At 45.9% G+C, this 16362-nt stretch overlaps 2 protein-coding genes across 2 annotated transcripts; one reads left to right on the top strand and one right to left on the bottom strand.

Moving 5' to 3' along the window:
• Positions 1-434: 434 nt before the first annotated feature.
• On the bottom strand, positions 435-1726 carry med29 (mediator complex subunit 29). The gene is made up of 4 exons (XM_030380500.1): positions 1539-1726; positions 1354-1412; positions 1141-1225; positions 435-990 (listed from the first exon to the last, which is right to left on the bottom strand). Exons 1-4 carry the CDS (start codon positions 1692-1694, stop codon positions 760-762), a joined length of 531 nt encoding a protein of 176 aa, XP_030236360.1. The 5' UTR covers positions 1695-1726; the 3' UTR covers positions 435-759.
• Positions 1593-12775, top strand: ppp2r1bb (protein phosphatase 2, regulatory subunit A, beta b). The gene is made up of 15 exons (XM_030380495.1): positions 1593-1879; positions 2554-2644; positions 3294-3394; positions 3584-3816; positions 3965-4112; positions 4234-4389; positions 6234-6348; positions 6579-6649; positions 7678-7812; positions 9236-9409; positions 9512-9572; positions 11151-11305; positions 11440-11582; positions 11692-11783; positions 11889-12775. The coding sequence occupies exons 1-15, from the start codon at positions 1802-1804 to the stop codon at positions 11903-11905; spliced, it is 1770 nt and encodes a 589-aa protein (XP_030236355.1). The 5' UTR covers positions 1593-1801; the 3' UTR covers positions 11906-12775.
• The last annotated feature ends 3587 nt before the right edge of the window (positions 12776-16362 follow it).

Below are 16362 nucleotides of genomic sequence, written 5' to 3'. Positions count from 1 at the left end.
TGGATTTATGCTGACCATTTACACTATCATTTATAATGCATTCATCCCCGACTTTAACTTGAAACATTAGAAGCATTTGCAAATGTTCACCTTTTTTTAAATAAGAGCACAAAAGGGGATCTCATTGGCTTGTTTAGGAGGTGCAGTCTTTTCCAGGGTTTATGCGGTACTGCAGGTCAGAGTGATCTCTGGCTCCCCCTGTAGTCCATCGTGATAGGACTTGCAGCTAGAGACTTCTTTAGACAACTCTGTCTAATAGGATGTCCCCAGGATGATGCAGTTTTGACTTAATTAACTTAATTTTGAGAGACATTATTCATACATCAGCAAAAATATAGTTAAGATAATTGCACCATAGTGAGAGGCAAACTACCTAGTCAGAATATAAGGTTTAGGCCTAAATATAACTTTCAATAGGATACACCATTGAAAAATAACTTGTAGAAATCCCAATCAGGTTTTATTCATACAAAGGTGCTTCTACAAAAGATTTAGACGAGTTGCAATGCAAGTAGCAAAGTAAACGGTACTGCTACCACCTGCTGGTCATCTTTGGAAATTATACTTTACACATAAAACAACCATATAACTTACAAAAACAAAACAAAGGCATGGTAGGCCTGGACATGGAGGAATCTCAATCTCAATACTTCCAGATAGCCTTTGATCCAATGTAAAAAAAAAAAAAAAAAGTATCTGTTCTTCACTCGACCAACTGTGATGAGGTGATGAAGTTGAGAAGGAGCATCATAGTGTAGACTACTGCATGATCCCTTGTGGCTGTCCCTTTCCTGCGATCTTCTTAGAGCATTCCAGCAGAGCGTTGTGGATGTCTTTGGCACAAGAGATCTGAGACTTGATCATGCCAAGGTACTGGGAGTACGACAGTGACTCGTTCTGCACCGTGTCGGGCTTGGTGGCTGTGGGGACCAGGTTGGGGGAGTGTTTAGCACTGTCTATACTCTGGGAGAGGCACTCGTAGGCCAGCCGCTGTGTAGAAACAATATAAATGGTTATTAGATTCCCTTTTGACCATGACAGTGAGTGGATTTGTGTGTGTGTGTGTGTGTGTGTGTGTGTGTGTGTGTGTGTGTGTGTGTGTGCGTGTGCGTGTGCGTGTGCGTGTGCGTGTACACGTACCAGGCAGAGTTCAAGTTGATCACAAAGGGCATAAAACTCCTCCAGACTTTTGTCAAAGCGTTGTGCGGGGAGATCGTTGGTTTTTCTAAAATGGTTTAAAAGAAAAACAATAGCGCTGTTATAAATGCATTAAATCCTGGCAAGTGAAAGCATTGTGGCTTTGACCATCACTATGCTTTCACCTATGCAATGCGTTTAAGGAAGAATACATACGTCCCATTATCAATTGCCATGTTGTGTCCCAAATTCGAAGACGCGATCCTCATGACAAACTGAAAGTAAGAGCAGACACCAATTTGTTCAATCGACACATCGATTAGCATGCAATCAAAAGCTAACACTGTCTGAGCACTCCGGACCCCATCAGTGTGTGATCAGGGTTGACCCCCACAGGTTACCTGCAGGCTCTCCTTCAGCTGCGGGATCAACATCTTGAACCTCTGGACCGGGTCCACGTCTTGTTGTTGACTAAGTTGTTGCTGTATAGACGCAGCTTGCTGCATCCCGGTCGGCGGAACCGCTCCTACACCCTGATGCTGTTGCTGCGCTGCCATTTTGACCGACCTGGTAGATTCAGATCTCGTCTTCAACTCTCGCGTACTTTAAAACGAAGCCCGTAGTGAAGCAGGAGCGCCATTCGATTACACTCAGCACATCCAAAATGGCTGGAGCAGACGGAGACGACTCTCTGTACCCTATCGCGGTGCTCATCGACGAGCTGAGAAATGAAGATGTCCAGGTAATACTCTGCTGAATTATCAAGGACATATATCTGTGGAACATTGGGCATTGTCTGTGATGTGGTTCGTGCGTTTTGTGCTAAGTGAGCTAGTGCATGCTAACGTTAGCTGCTGCTGCAGCAGAGGCCCGACGCGATGCTCAGCCGGGCGACTCCGCCTTGCTGAGGGCTCACTGCTCCATTAGCAGCACATAGTCTCATAAATTCCTATATGTTGCCTACACAGCGGTCTGTGTTGTGTATACATGTGAAATATCTCCTGCGTGCTCTCGTCTTGGTGTATAAATACTGAGCTGTTGTATTTATCTGTAGGTCTGTAGCGCTGTTAGCAAGGGCTGCTATCAGTGTTGCTAACCGAGGAGACATAACCAGGTCCCAGGGCCCTAGTATAGGGTCAGACCTGTTAGTATGAGTCTGAACGTGTTTGATACACTTATAGATCAGCCCTTATCCATAATGTTTATATTGATGTGTGTTTTCTGTATATTTAAAGTCGTGCATGCCTGCCCTCGACACAAAGTATGTGTAGGGTTGACTCCACCTTAACTAGACGAGAGCCTACCGCTGTAAATAATAAACAACGAATAGATTATAAACTCTGGTCACTGTTATTTTGTACCCAGAACCCAGAGTAACATGATGAATCTTAACGTAATTCTTTGATATTCCGTCAGTTACGACTCAACAGCATTAAGAAGCTGTCCACCATCGCCTTGGCTCTTGGAGTAGAGAGGACCCGCACTGAGTTGCTCCCCTTCCTGACAGGTATCAATGTATACCTATCTTTATACATGATTAAGCTCATTCAACACTTTAGTCGTCATCCAACAGGATCAAACATGTCTAGCATTTTCCTCCATGTCCAAAATGTGCATTCTTACGTTATTTTGGAGCTTGTTACGGAGATATTCATCCGGACAGAGAGAAACTCAATCTTTAGGGACAATCTTCTACAGTGGCCAGCCAACTACATGGCCTTGATTTTAAACCTTCAGATATTTTGTCTGTGTCTCCCGACACATTGTTTTGTTCGTCTTCCCAAAGCTCTAGGCACCTAATTTTTGGCACCTTCGAATCGTTTGTATGTCACGTATGGATCTGCGTCAGGCGATTTTGATTCCCTGTTAACACTGAAACGAGTCATGACAATCGAATGTCTGATTTTTGAGACTAAACCGTAGCCAACATGTTAGACCTCACCCAACATGTTAGACCTCACCCAACATGTTAGACCTCACCCAACATGTCCCACCTTATCCAACAAGTTTGACCTGCAATCCTTCTGCATTTAAAACCACATGGTTTCTCACAAACATATTTCTGTAACGTTTTATTTCCCTGTTAACAAGTCGCTGAGCTGTTGGAATTTATGTGTGAATGTGAGATACAAATCTACTTTGCTGTCCATCTTTAGATACCATCTATGACGAAGATGAGGTGCTCCTGGCCCTTGCCGAGCAGCTTGGAAACTTCACTATGCTGGTCGGCGGGCCAGAGTATGTCCACTGTCTCCTGGTGAGTTCTGACAACAAAACGTAACACTTTTGACCCTGGGAGGGAAGTCCAAGATTATAGCTACACACATCGGTCTGATGTGCACATTTTATCACAACCATAGGACTCCTGAGTAAACTGACGTGCACATCTGAAAACGGGAGCTTGAAGTCTGCTTGCTGTAATCGCATAATGCTTGTGTCACTGCAGCCTCCATTGGAGAGTCTGGCCACAGTAGAGGAGACGGTGGTGCGAGACAAGGCCGTGGAGTCACTGCGCAAGATATCTCAGGAGCACTCTCCGGTTGACCTGGAGGTCCACTTTGAGCCCCTGGTGAAGCGGCTGGCTAGCGGTGACTGGTTCACCTCCCGTACGTCCGCCTGCGGTCTCTTCAGCGTGTGCTATCCCCGAGTCTCCAGCACCGTCAAGGCTGAGATTCGCCAGTAAGTGGATTTCTCGCAATATGTAAAACAAAGTGCTTGCTATGAAACCCTTTGAGATGGATGCTTTGTCTTATTTGAATGTGCAATAGCTCCAACAGCGCGTTGTTTTCCATCCTTTTGTTAAATCAGTGTCTGGTTGTCTCCGTAGGCACTTCCGTACTTTGTGTTCTGATGACACTCCCATGGTGCGTCGTGCTGCTGCCTCCAAACTGGGGGAGTTTGCAAAGGTCTTGGAGCTGGATTATGTCAAGAGTGACATCATTTCCCTCTTCACCGCTCTGGCCTCCGACGAGCAGGTACGTGAGCCTCTGCTTTTGAACTATTATTCCCCTGACCCAAACTCAACCCTGGAGCTTTTATTGCTGGCATGTTTTACCCCAAAAAGGTTTAATTGACTACATTGCTTCCTCCAATCAGGACTCAGTGCGTCTGCTGGCGGTGGAGGCCTGTGTGAGCATCGCCACCCTGCTGCCTCAGGAGGATCTGGAGACCCTGGTCATGCCCACGCTGCGCCAGGCAGCTGAGGACAAGTCCTGGAGGGTCCGCTACATGGTGGCTGACAAGTTCTCAGAGGTCCGTTTTCTTTTCTTTCTGTCATTGTTAACAATTGTTAACCAACCAGTGTGGGAGTTAACTGCGTAATTTGGCTAACTGGTCATTGGCCCGCTGCATTAGTTTAGACTCTACCCCCCCCCCGTGGTGAGACTCTACCCCGAAAAGAATGCATACCTCAACAAAAATGTTGCTCGCATAATTGAACAATACCTGTTCAGGACCACTTAAAAACATGCTCACATATGGGTTCACCTTAATCATGAATCTAAATATTCATAATACGTTGGGAGTCAAATTCAAGTCCACCGAAGATTATGGTAGTTTTGCTAACGACAGATACTTGTATACCCAAGGAGTAGGGCTGGGTAAAAATATCGATTCATCAATGCACTGCAATTTATTTGTTCTCGATTCAATTTCGATTCAGAATATTTTTGAAATCGATTTATTTCCAAAAAAAGATGAAGCTTACTCAGTCATTTTAATCTAGAAGCGAGTATGCGTAAATGTACATGCCCTTTTACATTTGTCCATGTTATGATTATTACTATTATGCCTGAAGTTTAGCTCAGGAACAATACTATACATTGGTGTATTCCCTTGTTGCTAGTTAGAGAACAATAAAATGGTTAATTCATTTTGAAATGGTTAATTCTAAATAATATTTAGATGTTTTTGTCATCTGCACGTGTTATTGAATCGATATCGAAGCAATTTGATCAATATTGAATCTAATCGATATCGAATCAAGACCTAAAGAATCTAATTGAATTGTGAGGTACCAGCCAATACCCAGCCCTACAAAGCAGCCAAATAACTTGAAGCAACTTTTTGAAATGACTTCCTCAAGCATGAATGGACAGGAAGCCCATGGTGTGCTTATGCATGTTTTCAGCAGATATTTTTTGTCCAAATATTGGCACGCTTCTGACTCTGAGAAACGAGAATAAAATGTTTTTGGCGCAGACAAAACCTCCCACGGTTTCAGTAGCTGGACTGGCCTCAATTTGGAAGACTTCTTATAAATTTAACCTAGTTGAGACTTATTTTATAATCAAATCCCTTCGTTGTCAGGCTTTCGAGGTATAATGGTTTTTACTGATATTATTTCAGACTTTCCCAGTTCCAGCACATTTCTAGATTAGGGATTGACCGAAGCCGTAGCTGGTAACCGATACGCCGATACTGATTTTCTTGAGCCGATAATACCTTAGAAATGCAGAGTTCTCGCAAGAGCACAATTTGAATTTGCTCAGCGAGTCACTCTTGGAACGAGCATTATACTCGTGTATATTCTGGGCCTCCCCTGGCCCAGAACATTAATCAATCACATCGATGTATCAATCTAGGCGGGCAAAAAGCGTTGCTGTTTTACCGACCGCATACGCTAAGAGTCTTATCTATTGGTTAGCTCCACTGGTCTGGATACGTCATCCCTTGTATTTTTCTGATTAGTCGTAGAGTTATCCAGTGATATTTTCAAATGCATGCTTGGTGCCGCCTCTCGAGTTGGGGCATTTTCGTTACTCGTTGCCAGACCCTACAGCTTTCTAGATGTGGGTCTGGATTTCCAGGCTAAGCCTCCCTCAATTTACATCAAAAATATTACACAATGATGATAACAAATGTTACAAATGTCTCAATTTAAAAGAAATGAACATTTATTGAACTGTCTGTAAATCATGGCAAAAAAAAAACATTGGGCGATACTGAAAAAAATATTGGCCGATACGATAAACGTTAAAAAAAGCAAATATCGGCCGATAATATCGGCTGGCCGATATATTGGTCGATCACTGTTTTAGATCCTCATGTGATGTGCTCCATTTGGTTGTTGACTGCGGTTATCTCTTTGAATTCAGCTTCAGAAAGCGGTCGGCCCGGAGATCACCAAGAACGATCTGGTCCCGGCCTTCCAGAACCTTCTGAAGGATTGTGAAGCTGAGGTCCGCGCGGCAGCAGCCAACAAAGTCAAAGGTGCTTTTACATGTTGGAGCACCCGCACTGTAATGATTTTTCTAAGTTTTTCTTTGTTCATTAATAAAGAAAATAAGTTAATCGACCAAAATGTTGTTTGGCCTCAAAAAAGGCCAAACAACCTTGTTTTGTTTTTTCCAACAACATACCAATATAAACACATTGTCTGCTGATTTCTGTAAATATTTGAGGCTCACGATGTAACTTACTTTAACACAATTTATTTTCAGAATTCTGTGAGAATCTTCCAGAGGACAGTCGTGAGCAGATCATCATGACTCACATTCTGCCATGCGTCAAGGTAAAGGCCTTATACGGTTCACACCGTCTCAAGAGCTGCTGCCCCACTCAGACAATCATGTGCGGCAAACCTCTCTTGGATTTATGACTCAAACACAAATGGAGCGCAAATGAATATAGCTCTTCCTTGAGGCGTTGTGACAGTCATGGGTTCTTGTCATGCCCCTTCATGAAAGGCAGAATGTCCAATGCTGCAGTTGGCCGTGTGAACAACAGGTGGCACTGTTTGTTAAAGTATTTCACCCAGAGCAATTAACATCTGATCAGAATCCTTAAGGGCATTGCCAGTAAATATTTCTTTTGTTCAAGCCGTTTATTTTTTTAATCTTCTTTTAATATTTAACTTTACTTTGATTTATACGTTCGATTTAATACACAACATGCTTCTCATTAATGTACTAACGTAGCTTTTTCAGCCAATATTGTCACAATCTGCTGACAGTTTTTAGAATGACTAGAATTTGAGTATGGACTGAAGAGTGAGCATGCATTTAGACAGCCTTGGTAATGGTTTTAATTCCATTGGATCCATATCGTTGTTATATGCAGCCAATGGAATTAAAAATGATATTGTAGACGCCTGCCTTGCCACTGTGACCAGAACGTCAACTGGCTGCAGGTCTTCATCTAGCACCAGTACATATGCTGCTGTAAACTAAAGGTTCATATGCGCCATGTTGGTGAATATCGACCAGATCCATTTCCATCACAAATAACTTGGATGGGAGCCATAGTGTTGATGGGGACTAACAATACACGAGAGCAACTCTCTGATACACATGATCTCATATTGTTGAGGCTAGATTGGAGTATCGCCTCTCGCTGACAACCGCGCCCTCTTTCCTGCCCGCATCAACCGTGTTCAGTTAAATGTATTAAATTTGGAACTTCAACCCCAAGATATGGAGTAGACCCCGCTTCATCGTAAGACCTGTTGCTGTGTTTGTATTGGTGAAAGCTGAAATGAATCGGGAGGACGGTGGTGAGTCACTCTCTGACTGGTCCCTCTCTACCTTCTCCTCCCACCAGGAACTCGTGTCTGACACCAACCAGCACGTCAAGTCCGCCCTTGCCTCCGTCATCATGGGCCTCTCCACCATCCTGGGGAAGGACAACACCGTCGAACACTTACTGCCCCTGTTCCTGGCTCAGCTCAAGGACGAGGTAAACGGAGAGATCTCTACCTTCGCTGGCCTCCGTTACGTGCTTTTGGCGTCATCTGGTATCAGGCCAACCGTGTGATCTGAGCAGCCTCACGCAAGAGTAGACATTTTGGCCTGGCCGGCTCTCCTTAATGCTGTTGAGCCACAGTTCTCAGATGCACGTCTCTCCTACCTGGCCTGGAAGGGAAGATGAGTCACCAAGGACGTCAGTTGGTCTGTCGGCAGTATAAGTAGATTGCAACGGAAGCCGTGTCCATTACAGTGGATAAAGACTGTTAAGATCTTCTAACAGGCTTACTCAAGGCCCTATTTGCGTACATGTCAAGGTTTATGGCACACCTGCATGTATCAGTATATAAGTAGCGTTTTATTGTGTTATGCCGCAGATGTTTTTTTGGTATTTGGTGGCAGACAGCTGTATACTGACTGCATTATGGCTTACACTTACGAGTTACGACAAACCCGTAATACTGTTTGCACGTCCCAATCATGTCTCATTAACATCCCCCTACCATGTCCTTGGAAACGGCCTCTCAAGCTCCTTCCGAGATTGACTTAAAGAGTCAGTGGTGCTGATTGTCAACATAGTAATCTAGGCCATTGTATCACTAACTGTAATAAAATCCCATGTTTTTGCCGTTCTTCCCAAAACACAATGTGGACTTTCCACTCTGCTGCGAACGCAGGTGGGGTTATTCCCCCCCAAATCACTTTCTTTTTTTCTTTTTTTTAAATCTGTTTGAAATCCCTCTGAAACGGTGGGTTCACTCACTGGCTCTTTAAGTAAACGTGTCTTCAACGTCTCTGAAGCCCTATTTAAAGATGGCCCGTTTTCTTCAAAGCACCAAACAGATCATCGGTGCGTTACTAACGCGATTACAGTGCGCGAACCGTGTTGCAAATTCAAGGTACAGACATCAGAAGATGTCGATGATGGAGAGCATGAATAATTAACATTTTCAGTGTTTGTTAAACAAATCCACTGCTCATCTTGTTGGTCGTACCAGGGCGACTGTGCCTGTGCCAGATCTCATGGCATGCTTGTTCTACTTGCTTAACAAGCTTTCCATCAAGTGTCAAGCTAATGCGCCCGTTCTCAGGCCGTGAATCAGCGTTCTGGCTGGGGTGGAATAACACAATCTGTTTGGCAGTTGTCATTGTTACTTCCCGTTCCAAATGTATGGGAAACATAAGGCCAAGGGGATGTACACGCTCAAAGTGTATCCAAGCCACTTTGTTTGAGCCGGGCTTCGTGCTAATTGCTAATAAATTACTACAGTGTTATAGTACACAAGTTCTACCCCAATTTCAACACTTATTTTCTTCATTAAGTTGTTTGTTTCCGTGGCCAGCAATTGTTTTTATTTGGGTTTATCAGTGCCCGGTGTGAGTCTCCCTACTCATCCCTGTGTGTCCTTGTCCAGTGCCCTGAGGTGCGCCTGAACATCATCTCCAACCTGGACTGCGTCAACGAGGTGATCGGCATTCGCCAGCTGTCCCAGTCCCTGCTTCCCGCCATCGTGGAGCTGGCCGAGGACGCCAAGTGGAGGGTCCGCCTGGCCATCATCGAGTACATGCCCCTGTTGGCGGGGCAGCTGGTGAGTCGAGCACCGTCACGTGCCAAGTGCTCCTGTCCCCGACACTGGGAGTACGGTTGACCTGCTGGACGAGGTGGTAGTGATCTGTTCGCTGTGTTGCAGGGAGTGGAGTTCTTTGACGAGAAGCTCAACACTCTGTGCATGGCCTGGCTCATCGATCACGGTAAGACACCCTGCGTTTCTGTCCTTTATGATCATCCCTGTGGGTTGATTTTTATGTGTCACTCACAGCCGGCTTATGTTAGCCACGCCACGACTGCTGATGTCATCCGTACATACCCGGGTATCGTGCGTCTCTATGAAGGGTTTAATGGGGGGGGGGGGGGGGGGATGGTGAGACTCGGCGGGATGGTAGATGTGAGAATCGGCAGCTCTTTGTCTGTTCACCGTGCCAATATTAGAGTGCTGTGAATGACGCAGCTCTCTGAGGTCCTGTCCTCATAAAGTAGCTTTAGATATGCAAGGAGAGAACCAACGTACAACACAATACCGTATTTGAATGGCATGGATTCGTTCCAGACCTAGAAAACCACAGGCGTGACGACATAGTTGGTGGTGTTTCTTTGTCTGATAATATTTCATCATGTTGTCCAAACCCACTTGCTCTGCTGGCATGGGATGCACCATGGTCTGTGCATTTGCAAGACACTGTAGTCTTTAACTGAACTTAAATCATCTGATCTGAAATTCTTTGCATTTCTGAAGCAGTAAACAACACATTCACGACTTTGTTTTGATAGTTGATAAAAAACTATCCTGTGGATAGTCCACTTGCCTGTGGACTTGGGAATAGGCATGCAAGCGTGCACACTGCTATAATGTTACAATTCAGAGAAACCTCTGCCTGTCTCGGTAGATATTCTTCACATCAAATTTCCCAATTAGAACCACACAGACACACAGACACACAGACACACAGACACACAGACGCACAGACGCACAGACACACAGACACACAGACACACAGACACACAGACACACAGTCACACAGACGCACAGACACACAGTCACACAGACACACAGACACACAGACACACAGAAGACAAAGGACCAGCTGGGTTACATCCTTGGAATTTTGTGTGTTTGGCTGAATCTAGGGTTACGGCTGCTTTGCCCTTGCATAAGCCATAATCTTGCTTGCAAGGGTGGGTGGGGGGGGGGGGGACAAACATACATGGACAATACAGTGTTCTGACGGTCCCTCGGGTCAACAATCCACCATGCCCAGCCAAGTTCACCAGGCAGCGTTATTGAGCTGACATGTCTGGTTCACACGTTTACGTTCAGGCTGTGGTGGGACAATTTGAGCCCCCCTAAGCAGACTTCTCTCAACGGGAGGATGTAGTGTAGCCTCTCTGATCTGAACACTGCCCCTCAAATCAGACCACTCTTTGAGAGCCTGTTCCTGTGCCATGCTATGTGTGGAGCAGCGGTCTGATTACAGTCTGAAGTGACACGCTGTGTCTGCGCAGACCTGTCACGCGCCGTCCCGGCAGAGCCAGCCCTTCTACTGAAGGGCCACTCGGGCATCCTCTTGAGCACCGTGTCATTTTCAAGTTATCCAAATGGGGCGTTCGATCCTGGTGACGTCAGCCTTTGCTTAGTGACAGCCTGTTCCAGCCCAGCTGTGTTTAGTTTCTAAATCAGTTTCATGCTAAATGTATCCACTTACTGGTAACGGTCGCGGTGACTGACTCGCGCAGGATGACTCATCGCCCACACTGTGGTCCCCTTTCCTCAGTGTATGCCATCCGCGAGGCGGCCACCTGTAACCTGATGAAGCTGGTGGAGAAGTTTGGAGCAGAGTGGGCCCAGAACACCATCGTCCCCAAGGTGCTGGGCATGGCCAACGACCCCAACTACCTCCACAGGATGACCACCCTCTTCTGCATCAACGTGAGTCCCCGGCCTCCCCTTAAAGCCCGCTCACCTTCTTTATGTTCTCCGTTTCGCCCATCAGTGTCACGTGATCCATTAGTATCTCAGTGGCTGATGTGCAGCTGTGTTGCATCGGTGATGTTGTCCTCCAGGCCCTGTCGGAGGCCTGCGGCCAGGACATCACCACCAAGCAGATGCTGCCGGTGGTCCTCAAGATGTCTAACGACCAGGTGGCCAACGTCCGCTTCAACGTGGCCAAGTCCCTCCAGAAGATCGGCCCGGTCCTTGACAGCAAGTGCGTAGTCCTTGCTTTCCACTGCTGTGCTATTTCCCACAGCTCTATCACGTGTACAAAGTGCCCCTACTTCAGCTTCTCACTCTGATTGTGGTGTGTTTGTCTACAGTGCCCTTCAGTCAGAAGTGAAACCAGTGCTTGAGAAGCTGGCCACAGACACAGATATGGATGTCAAATATTTTGCCCAAGAGGCCATCAGTGGTAAGCTTGTTTTCCCTCCTCCTGCAGCAGAGACAAGCCTGTATGTTCGCTTTTACCGCTCTGGTAAACCTGATGATCATGCTGTTTTTCTTTCTTCCTCCACAGTTCTGTCCCTGGCGTAAATCCGATTTAAAGCGGTTACCCACCCAACGGCACAACACAAAACACTTGCCAGATATTTATTGATGTTCAGAATCAACTGGTTAATGAATAAAGAACTAGGCCGTTAACAACTGCTATATCCTTTTTTTCTTTTTTTACTGTTCATGGTAGTTCTCAAAGTTGATGAGATTGCATTTGTGGTGCATGCTGATGTGCTACTGTAACCCATGCATGCCACATTCCTCCCCACCAACGCCCATGGCCGCTATTATTCTGTACTCTGTCATTGCTGTTTACCTTTCGGTCAACTAGCGCCTCTGGCTCTGTGCTGTGGCTCTTTCTCTCCCAGTGCTAGGACTCTTGTTATCCAGCTTTCCACTAAGATGCGCTTGAAATGGTGGAATGATGGTCAGTTGGCTGTAGTTTAGGCTCGCTGTGCTATTCGGTTGCCCCGTAAAGAGTGCCTAATGATTTGTCACTTGACGTTGGCTCTTAGAATTCTTTGTGTACCAAAGAATTGGTTTAAAGAACGCAATCCTCATTCCACCATGGGTCCTCGCTTCAAGGCTCATCAAATGGGTTATAAATCACACCACCTGAGAGAAAGTGCATGGTTTATAATTTTTGTGGGATCCGGCCGAAAGGTTGCATAATGTTTTATGGTGTTGGGGTGGTTATGGGTGGGATTGTATTATTGTGGGTTTGGAATGGGGGGGTCCTGTATTTCCCTCAAACCTTGTTTTTTTTTTCCCTCCCCTTGTTCAATATTTTTTCCTTAAATAAACTTGGATTGTTGATTTGTCTATAACAAAAGACTGCTTTTAATTTCGATTCAACATGACATGATGTACTACTGTATCTTGACCTGAATAAAGTAACACAAAATGTGAGCTTTGTGTGCTTAATGCCGGATTCGAAGGTACTCAGACCCATTTAACTGTAGCTGGGACTTAACAAAACAATCCCATTTAAAATGCATTAATGTAATCCCTTTTAATTCTGCCAAATTCATTCAATTTTAGATGGAAATAAAAAAACAAACAATACGGGCTACAGCAAGGTGTTAACAGAACTTATCGGAGTCTCCATCAACTTGCTCGTAGTCGTACTTTGATCTCATCTCCAACTGGGAACAGCCCAAAATATTGAAGATGAGTCTCAGATGTTCCCCGCCCTCGTGTGTTTGGAGAGCTCTGACCCGGTGGCGCGCTGCAGTGCAGATGAAAGTAGAGATCAAGCAGTTTTCAGGCCCAGTAGGAAACGGGAGGCAGACCCGCTGGCTTTAAAGGACAAGGCGCACTTAATTCAATGTCTTTCGTAAGACTAAATCATTTAGCAGGGGAACACTTACAAAAAAGCGTGGGGTTGCCTGAGGGCTGTTTAAAATGAATTGAAAATAAAAATTGTATTCAGTGTTTGTGTTGCACTATTTAGCATATTGTTGACCTAGATAGGCAGTTTGTTAGATGAAAAAAACTCAAAATGCAAATGTTATGCTTCTCTTCATGCAGCAGATGTTAGGAGCTCTGTCAGAGTAACCATTTAGTCTAGCTTTTGTGAGCGGTTGGGACAGCGGTGTTGCATGCGCGCAAATGTAAACAATTCCCCCAATCAACTCAATGGCACCCATATTTAAATGTACCTCATCATTGTGTTTTATGCAAATAGTTTGGTTTGCCTGCATCATCAGTGCACAATCACAGGCAAGTGTTGCAGTTGCCTTCCGCATCAGAAAGGGCTCCAGTGAGCTCTTTCCAAAACTGCCTGGGTGCTCTAGTTGGTGAGTAGCAGGAGGGGTCGTTTGGTGGATGTCCACACACCTGGAACATCAATTAGAAACACAGGCTGACGCTGGCCCCCGGTATACCGTTCCACTGCGATGCCACTGAAGCGGGACTCACACGGAGCACACCTGCTGTGTGTCTGGTATGCAACCAAAGAAGAGCAGAGCATTTAGTACGGTCTGTGATCCCGACACAGCGGAGATATGAACTGCAATTTTCTCCCGACAAATCTTCATTAAAACCCGATTACTTTGGGGCTCGGCTTAATCCATGTCTAAATCCATTTGAGTTCATGAGGCAGTAATGAACAGCAGCAACCTAATTCCTTCTATTTAGATCCTGTTATTTTAGGGATTTTCTGCAGTCTGAGCCCTGACTGCATGGGGAGCCGTGACGTCAATGCAGATGCCTCTGTGGACCATGCCGTTTATAACCAAAGGCTTCCTTCCGTCCATGCATCTATCTATATATCCATCCATCCGTCTATATATAAGGTCTATCTATATGTCCATCTATATCTACTATCTGTTTATCAATCGATCTAGACAGTGTTACTGCAAAAAAAAAAAAGACATGTTAACAGTTGAATGTTCCTTCCGTGAACATTTGAAGCTCACGTGAACCGCGCCTCTGCTGACCAGCTGTGTTTAACTTTACATGCAGAGGCATTGGAATGTTGCGAAACAAAGGCAGCCTTGACATCAATAAAGAATTAATTTCCTGCCAGCATCTTAGTACAATGATCGACCCCATGCCCGCAGACCGGCCCTGTCTGCCCCGTCCTCAAGTTATTCATTGCTTTACTGATACCCACATGCCAGACATACTGGACTGGACTTGCCCCTTGAACATATCCTCGTCCTCCCCCACCATTCAGTGATCAGCAATCAGAGCGATCCGTTCCCCGGTGAAAGACGTAATCACTGCCCACAGCTAAAGAGCGTTAGTCAGCAGGCAGGCCTGTTCCTGGTGCAGTGGGGATCCGGTCCTGTGATCTCTCCGCTCCAAAGACACAGACGGACGGTGTCATCCGGCCTGTGTGTGTGCGTTGTCCCGGCAACCATTGATGTCATCCCTGTACTCCTAGGCCCTACCAGTTAGCCGGCATCCCCTCGTTTAGTCTTCTTCTTTCAAATCAGATCCCCCAATGTGCCACCACCGCCCCCCCGCCCCCCCCCCCCCCCCCCCCCCCCCCCCCCCCCCCCCCCCACTCCCACCCCCACCCACCGACACCCTCATCGGTGAGCAAAGCACCCATCTATCACGCAGTATGTAGCAGAGCTGTCTTAAAGACGAGCTGACCACTCAGACCTAAGGCAATGCCTTCGACCCCCAACCACAGCAAGTTGAGGAAAGCATAGGAAAGAACACCATGTCTGTTGCTGGTGGCTTGATATCCCACTTGAAGTCATGACATTGCAGCCAAATCCCTCTTCTCCCCCTCTTATGTTATGTGTCTTAAACATGTGTAACACTTCTATGACCCTTGCCTACATTGTTTTTTTGTTCTGAGTGACAGTTGATGTTGCCCACTACCGATCCCCCCCCCCTCCCTTCAACGTTGGCGACGTCAGCGTCGATCATCTTGATAAATATTGACATGCTATCGCTATGGCGACCAGCTAAATCTGGCTGCCGCTTAAACAGCCCCGGTTCTTATCAATGCCGGTAAATTATTCAGATTCTCTTCCAGTCTGTTACACTGGGACTGGAGTATGAGAGGGGACACACACGCACACACGCACACACGCACACACACACACACACACACACACACACACACACACACACACACACACACACACACACACACACACACACACACACATACACACACACACACACACACACACACACACACACACACACACACACACACACACACACACACACACACACACACACACACTGGGTTGGGCTGGCTTCTATAGAACAGTAGCAGGACATTATATAAGTTTACACTCAGGTCAGCATGTTCTCCTCCATTGTAGGTATGTATGTATGTATCTCTTTGTGTGTGTGTGTGTGTGCGTGTGCGTGTGCGTGTGTGCGTGTGTGCGTGTGTGCGTGTGCGTGTGCGTGTGTGTGTGTGTGTGTGTGTGTGTGTGTGTGTGTGTGTGTGCGTGTGTGTGACTCCTGGACTGCTGTTCTGTGGATCATTGACACTCCAGAAACACTCACACATGTTTAAGTGCTTTTAGTGTACGTTGAAATGGTTGTGTATTTTGGAAGTGCAGCAGGACTCGCTGGTTTAGCTGCTTCTCGCCTGAGGCCCTTGTCTGGTGTCTCCTGAAACATAATTCTTGCTTGGTGATATTTTTAGGCTATAGTTCTAGGAAGCAGTTCATCTGGCCCAGCTGATAGGACCAACAGTATGTTCTCTGTTGGCGGTAGACCCTGGCATATATGTATTGGCACAAAAAGTTGCTGAAATGTCATTAGTGATACACGATAATCACAGGGAAAAGATTATTATGTCCTCAACATTTATAATACATTTATATTTGGAAGGGAAAGAGGACAAAAGGGAAGTGTTTGGCCCGTGCACAGCTGACCTGGATGTACACCGGGCCCAGCTTTCACTGCTCTGCATCAGATAGGCTTTTAGCTCCTGCAACACAAATACATGTAAAGTTGCACATCTACTGGTCTTGGGTGGATGGTGAAAATCCCTGGACACCATCCAGTACAAA

The sequence above is a fragment of the Gadus morhua genome, chromosome 16 (genome assembly GCF_902167405.1).
Source record: "Gadus morhua chromosome 16, gadMor3.0, whole genome shotgun sequence".
Classification (NCBI taxonomy): Eukaryota; Metazoa; Chordata; class Actinopteri; order Gadiformes; family Gadidae; genus Gadus; species Gadus morhua.
The sequence above is the reverse complement of the archived record's forward strand: the minus strand, read 5'-3'. Positions and strand labels throughout refer to the sequence as shown.

What these genes read in the sequence shown, in the direction of transcription:
- med29 (XM_030380500.1), bottom strand. Translation starts at nt 1,694, where the DNA reads ATGGCAGCGCAGCAACAGCATCAGGGTGTAGGAGCGGTTCCGCCGACC. An exon ending in AGCTGAAGGAGAGCCTGCAG is followed by an intron (nt 1,413 to 1,538) that starts GTAACCTGTGGG and finishes TCTTACTTTCAG; the next exon opens with TTTGTCATGAGGATCGCGTC. An exon ending in ATGGCAATTGATAATGGGAC is followed by an intron (nt 1,226 to 1,353) that starts GTATGTATTCTT and finishes AAACCATTTTAG; the next exon opens with AAAAACCAACGATCTCCCCG.
- ppp2r1bb (XM_030380495.1), top strand. Translation starts at nt 1,802, where the DNA reads ATGGCTGGAGCAGACGGAGACGACTCTCTGTACCCTATCGCGGTGCTC. An exon ending in AGTATGTCCACTGTCTCCTG is followed by an intron (nt 3,395 to 3,583) that starts GTGAGTTCTGAC and finishes GTGTCACTGCAG; the next exon opens with CCTCCATTGGAGAGTCTGGC. An exon ending in TGGCTCAGCTCAAGGACGAG is followed by an intron (nt 7,813 to 9,235) that starts GTAAACGGAGAG and finishes GTCCTTGTCCAG; the next exon opens with TGCCCTGAGGTGCGCCTGAA.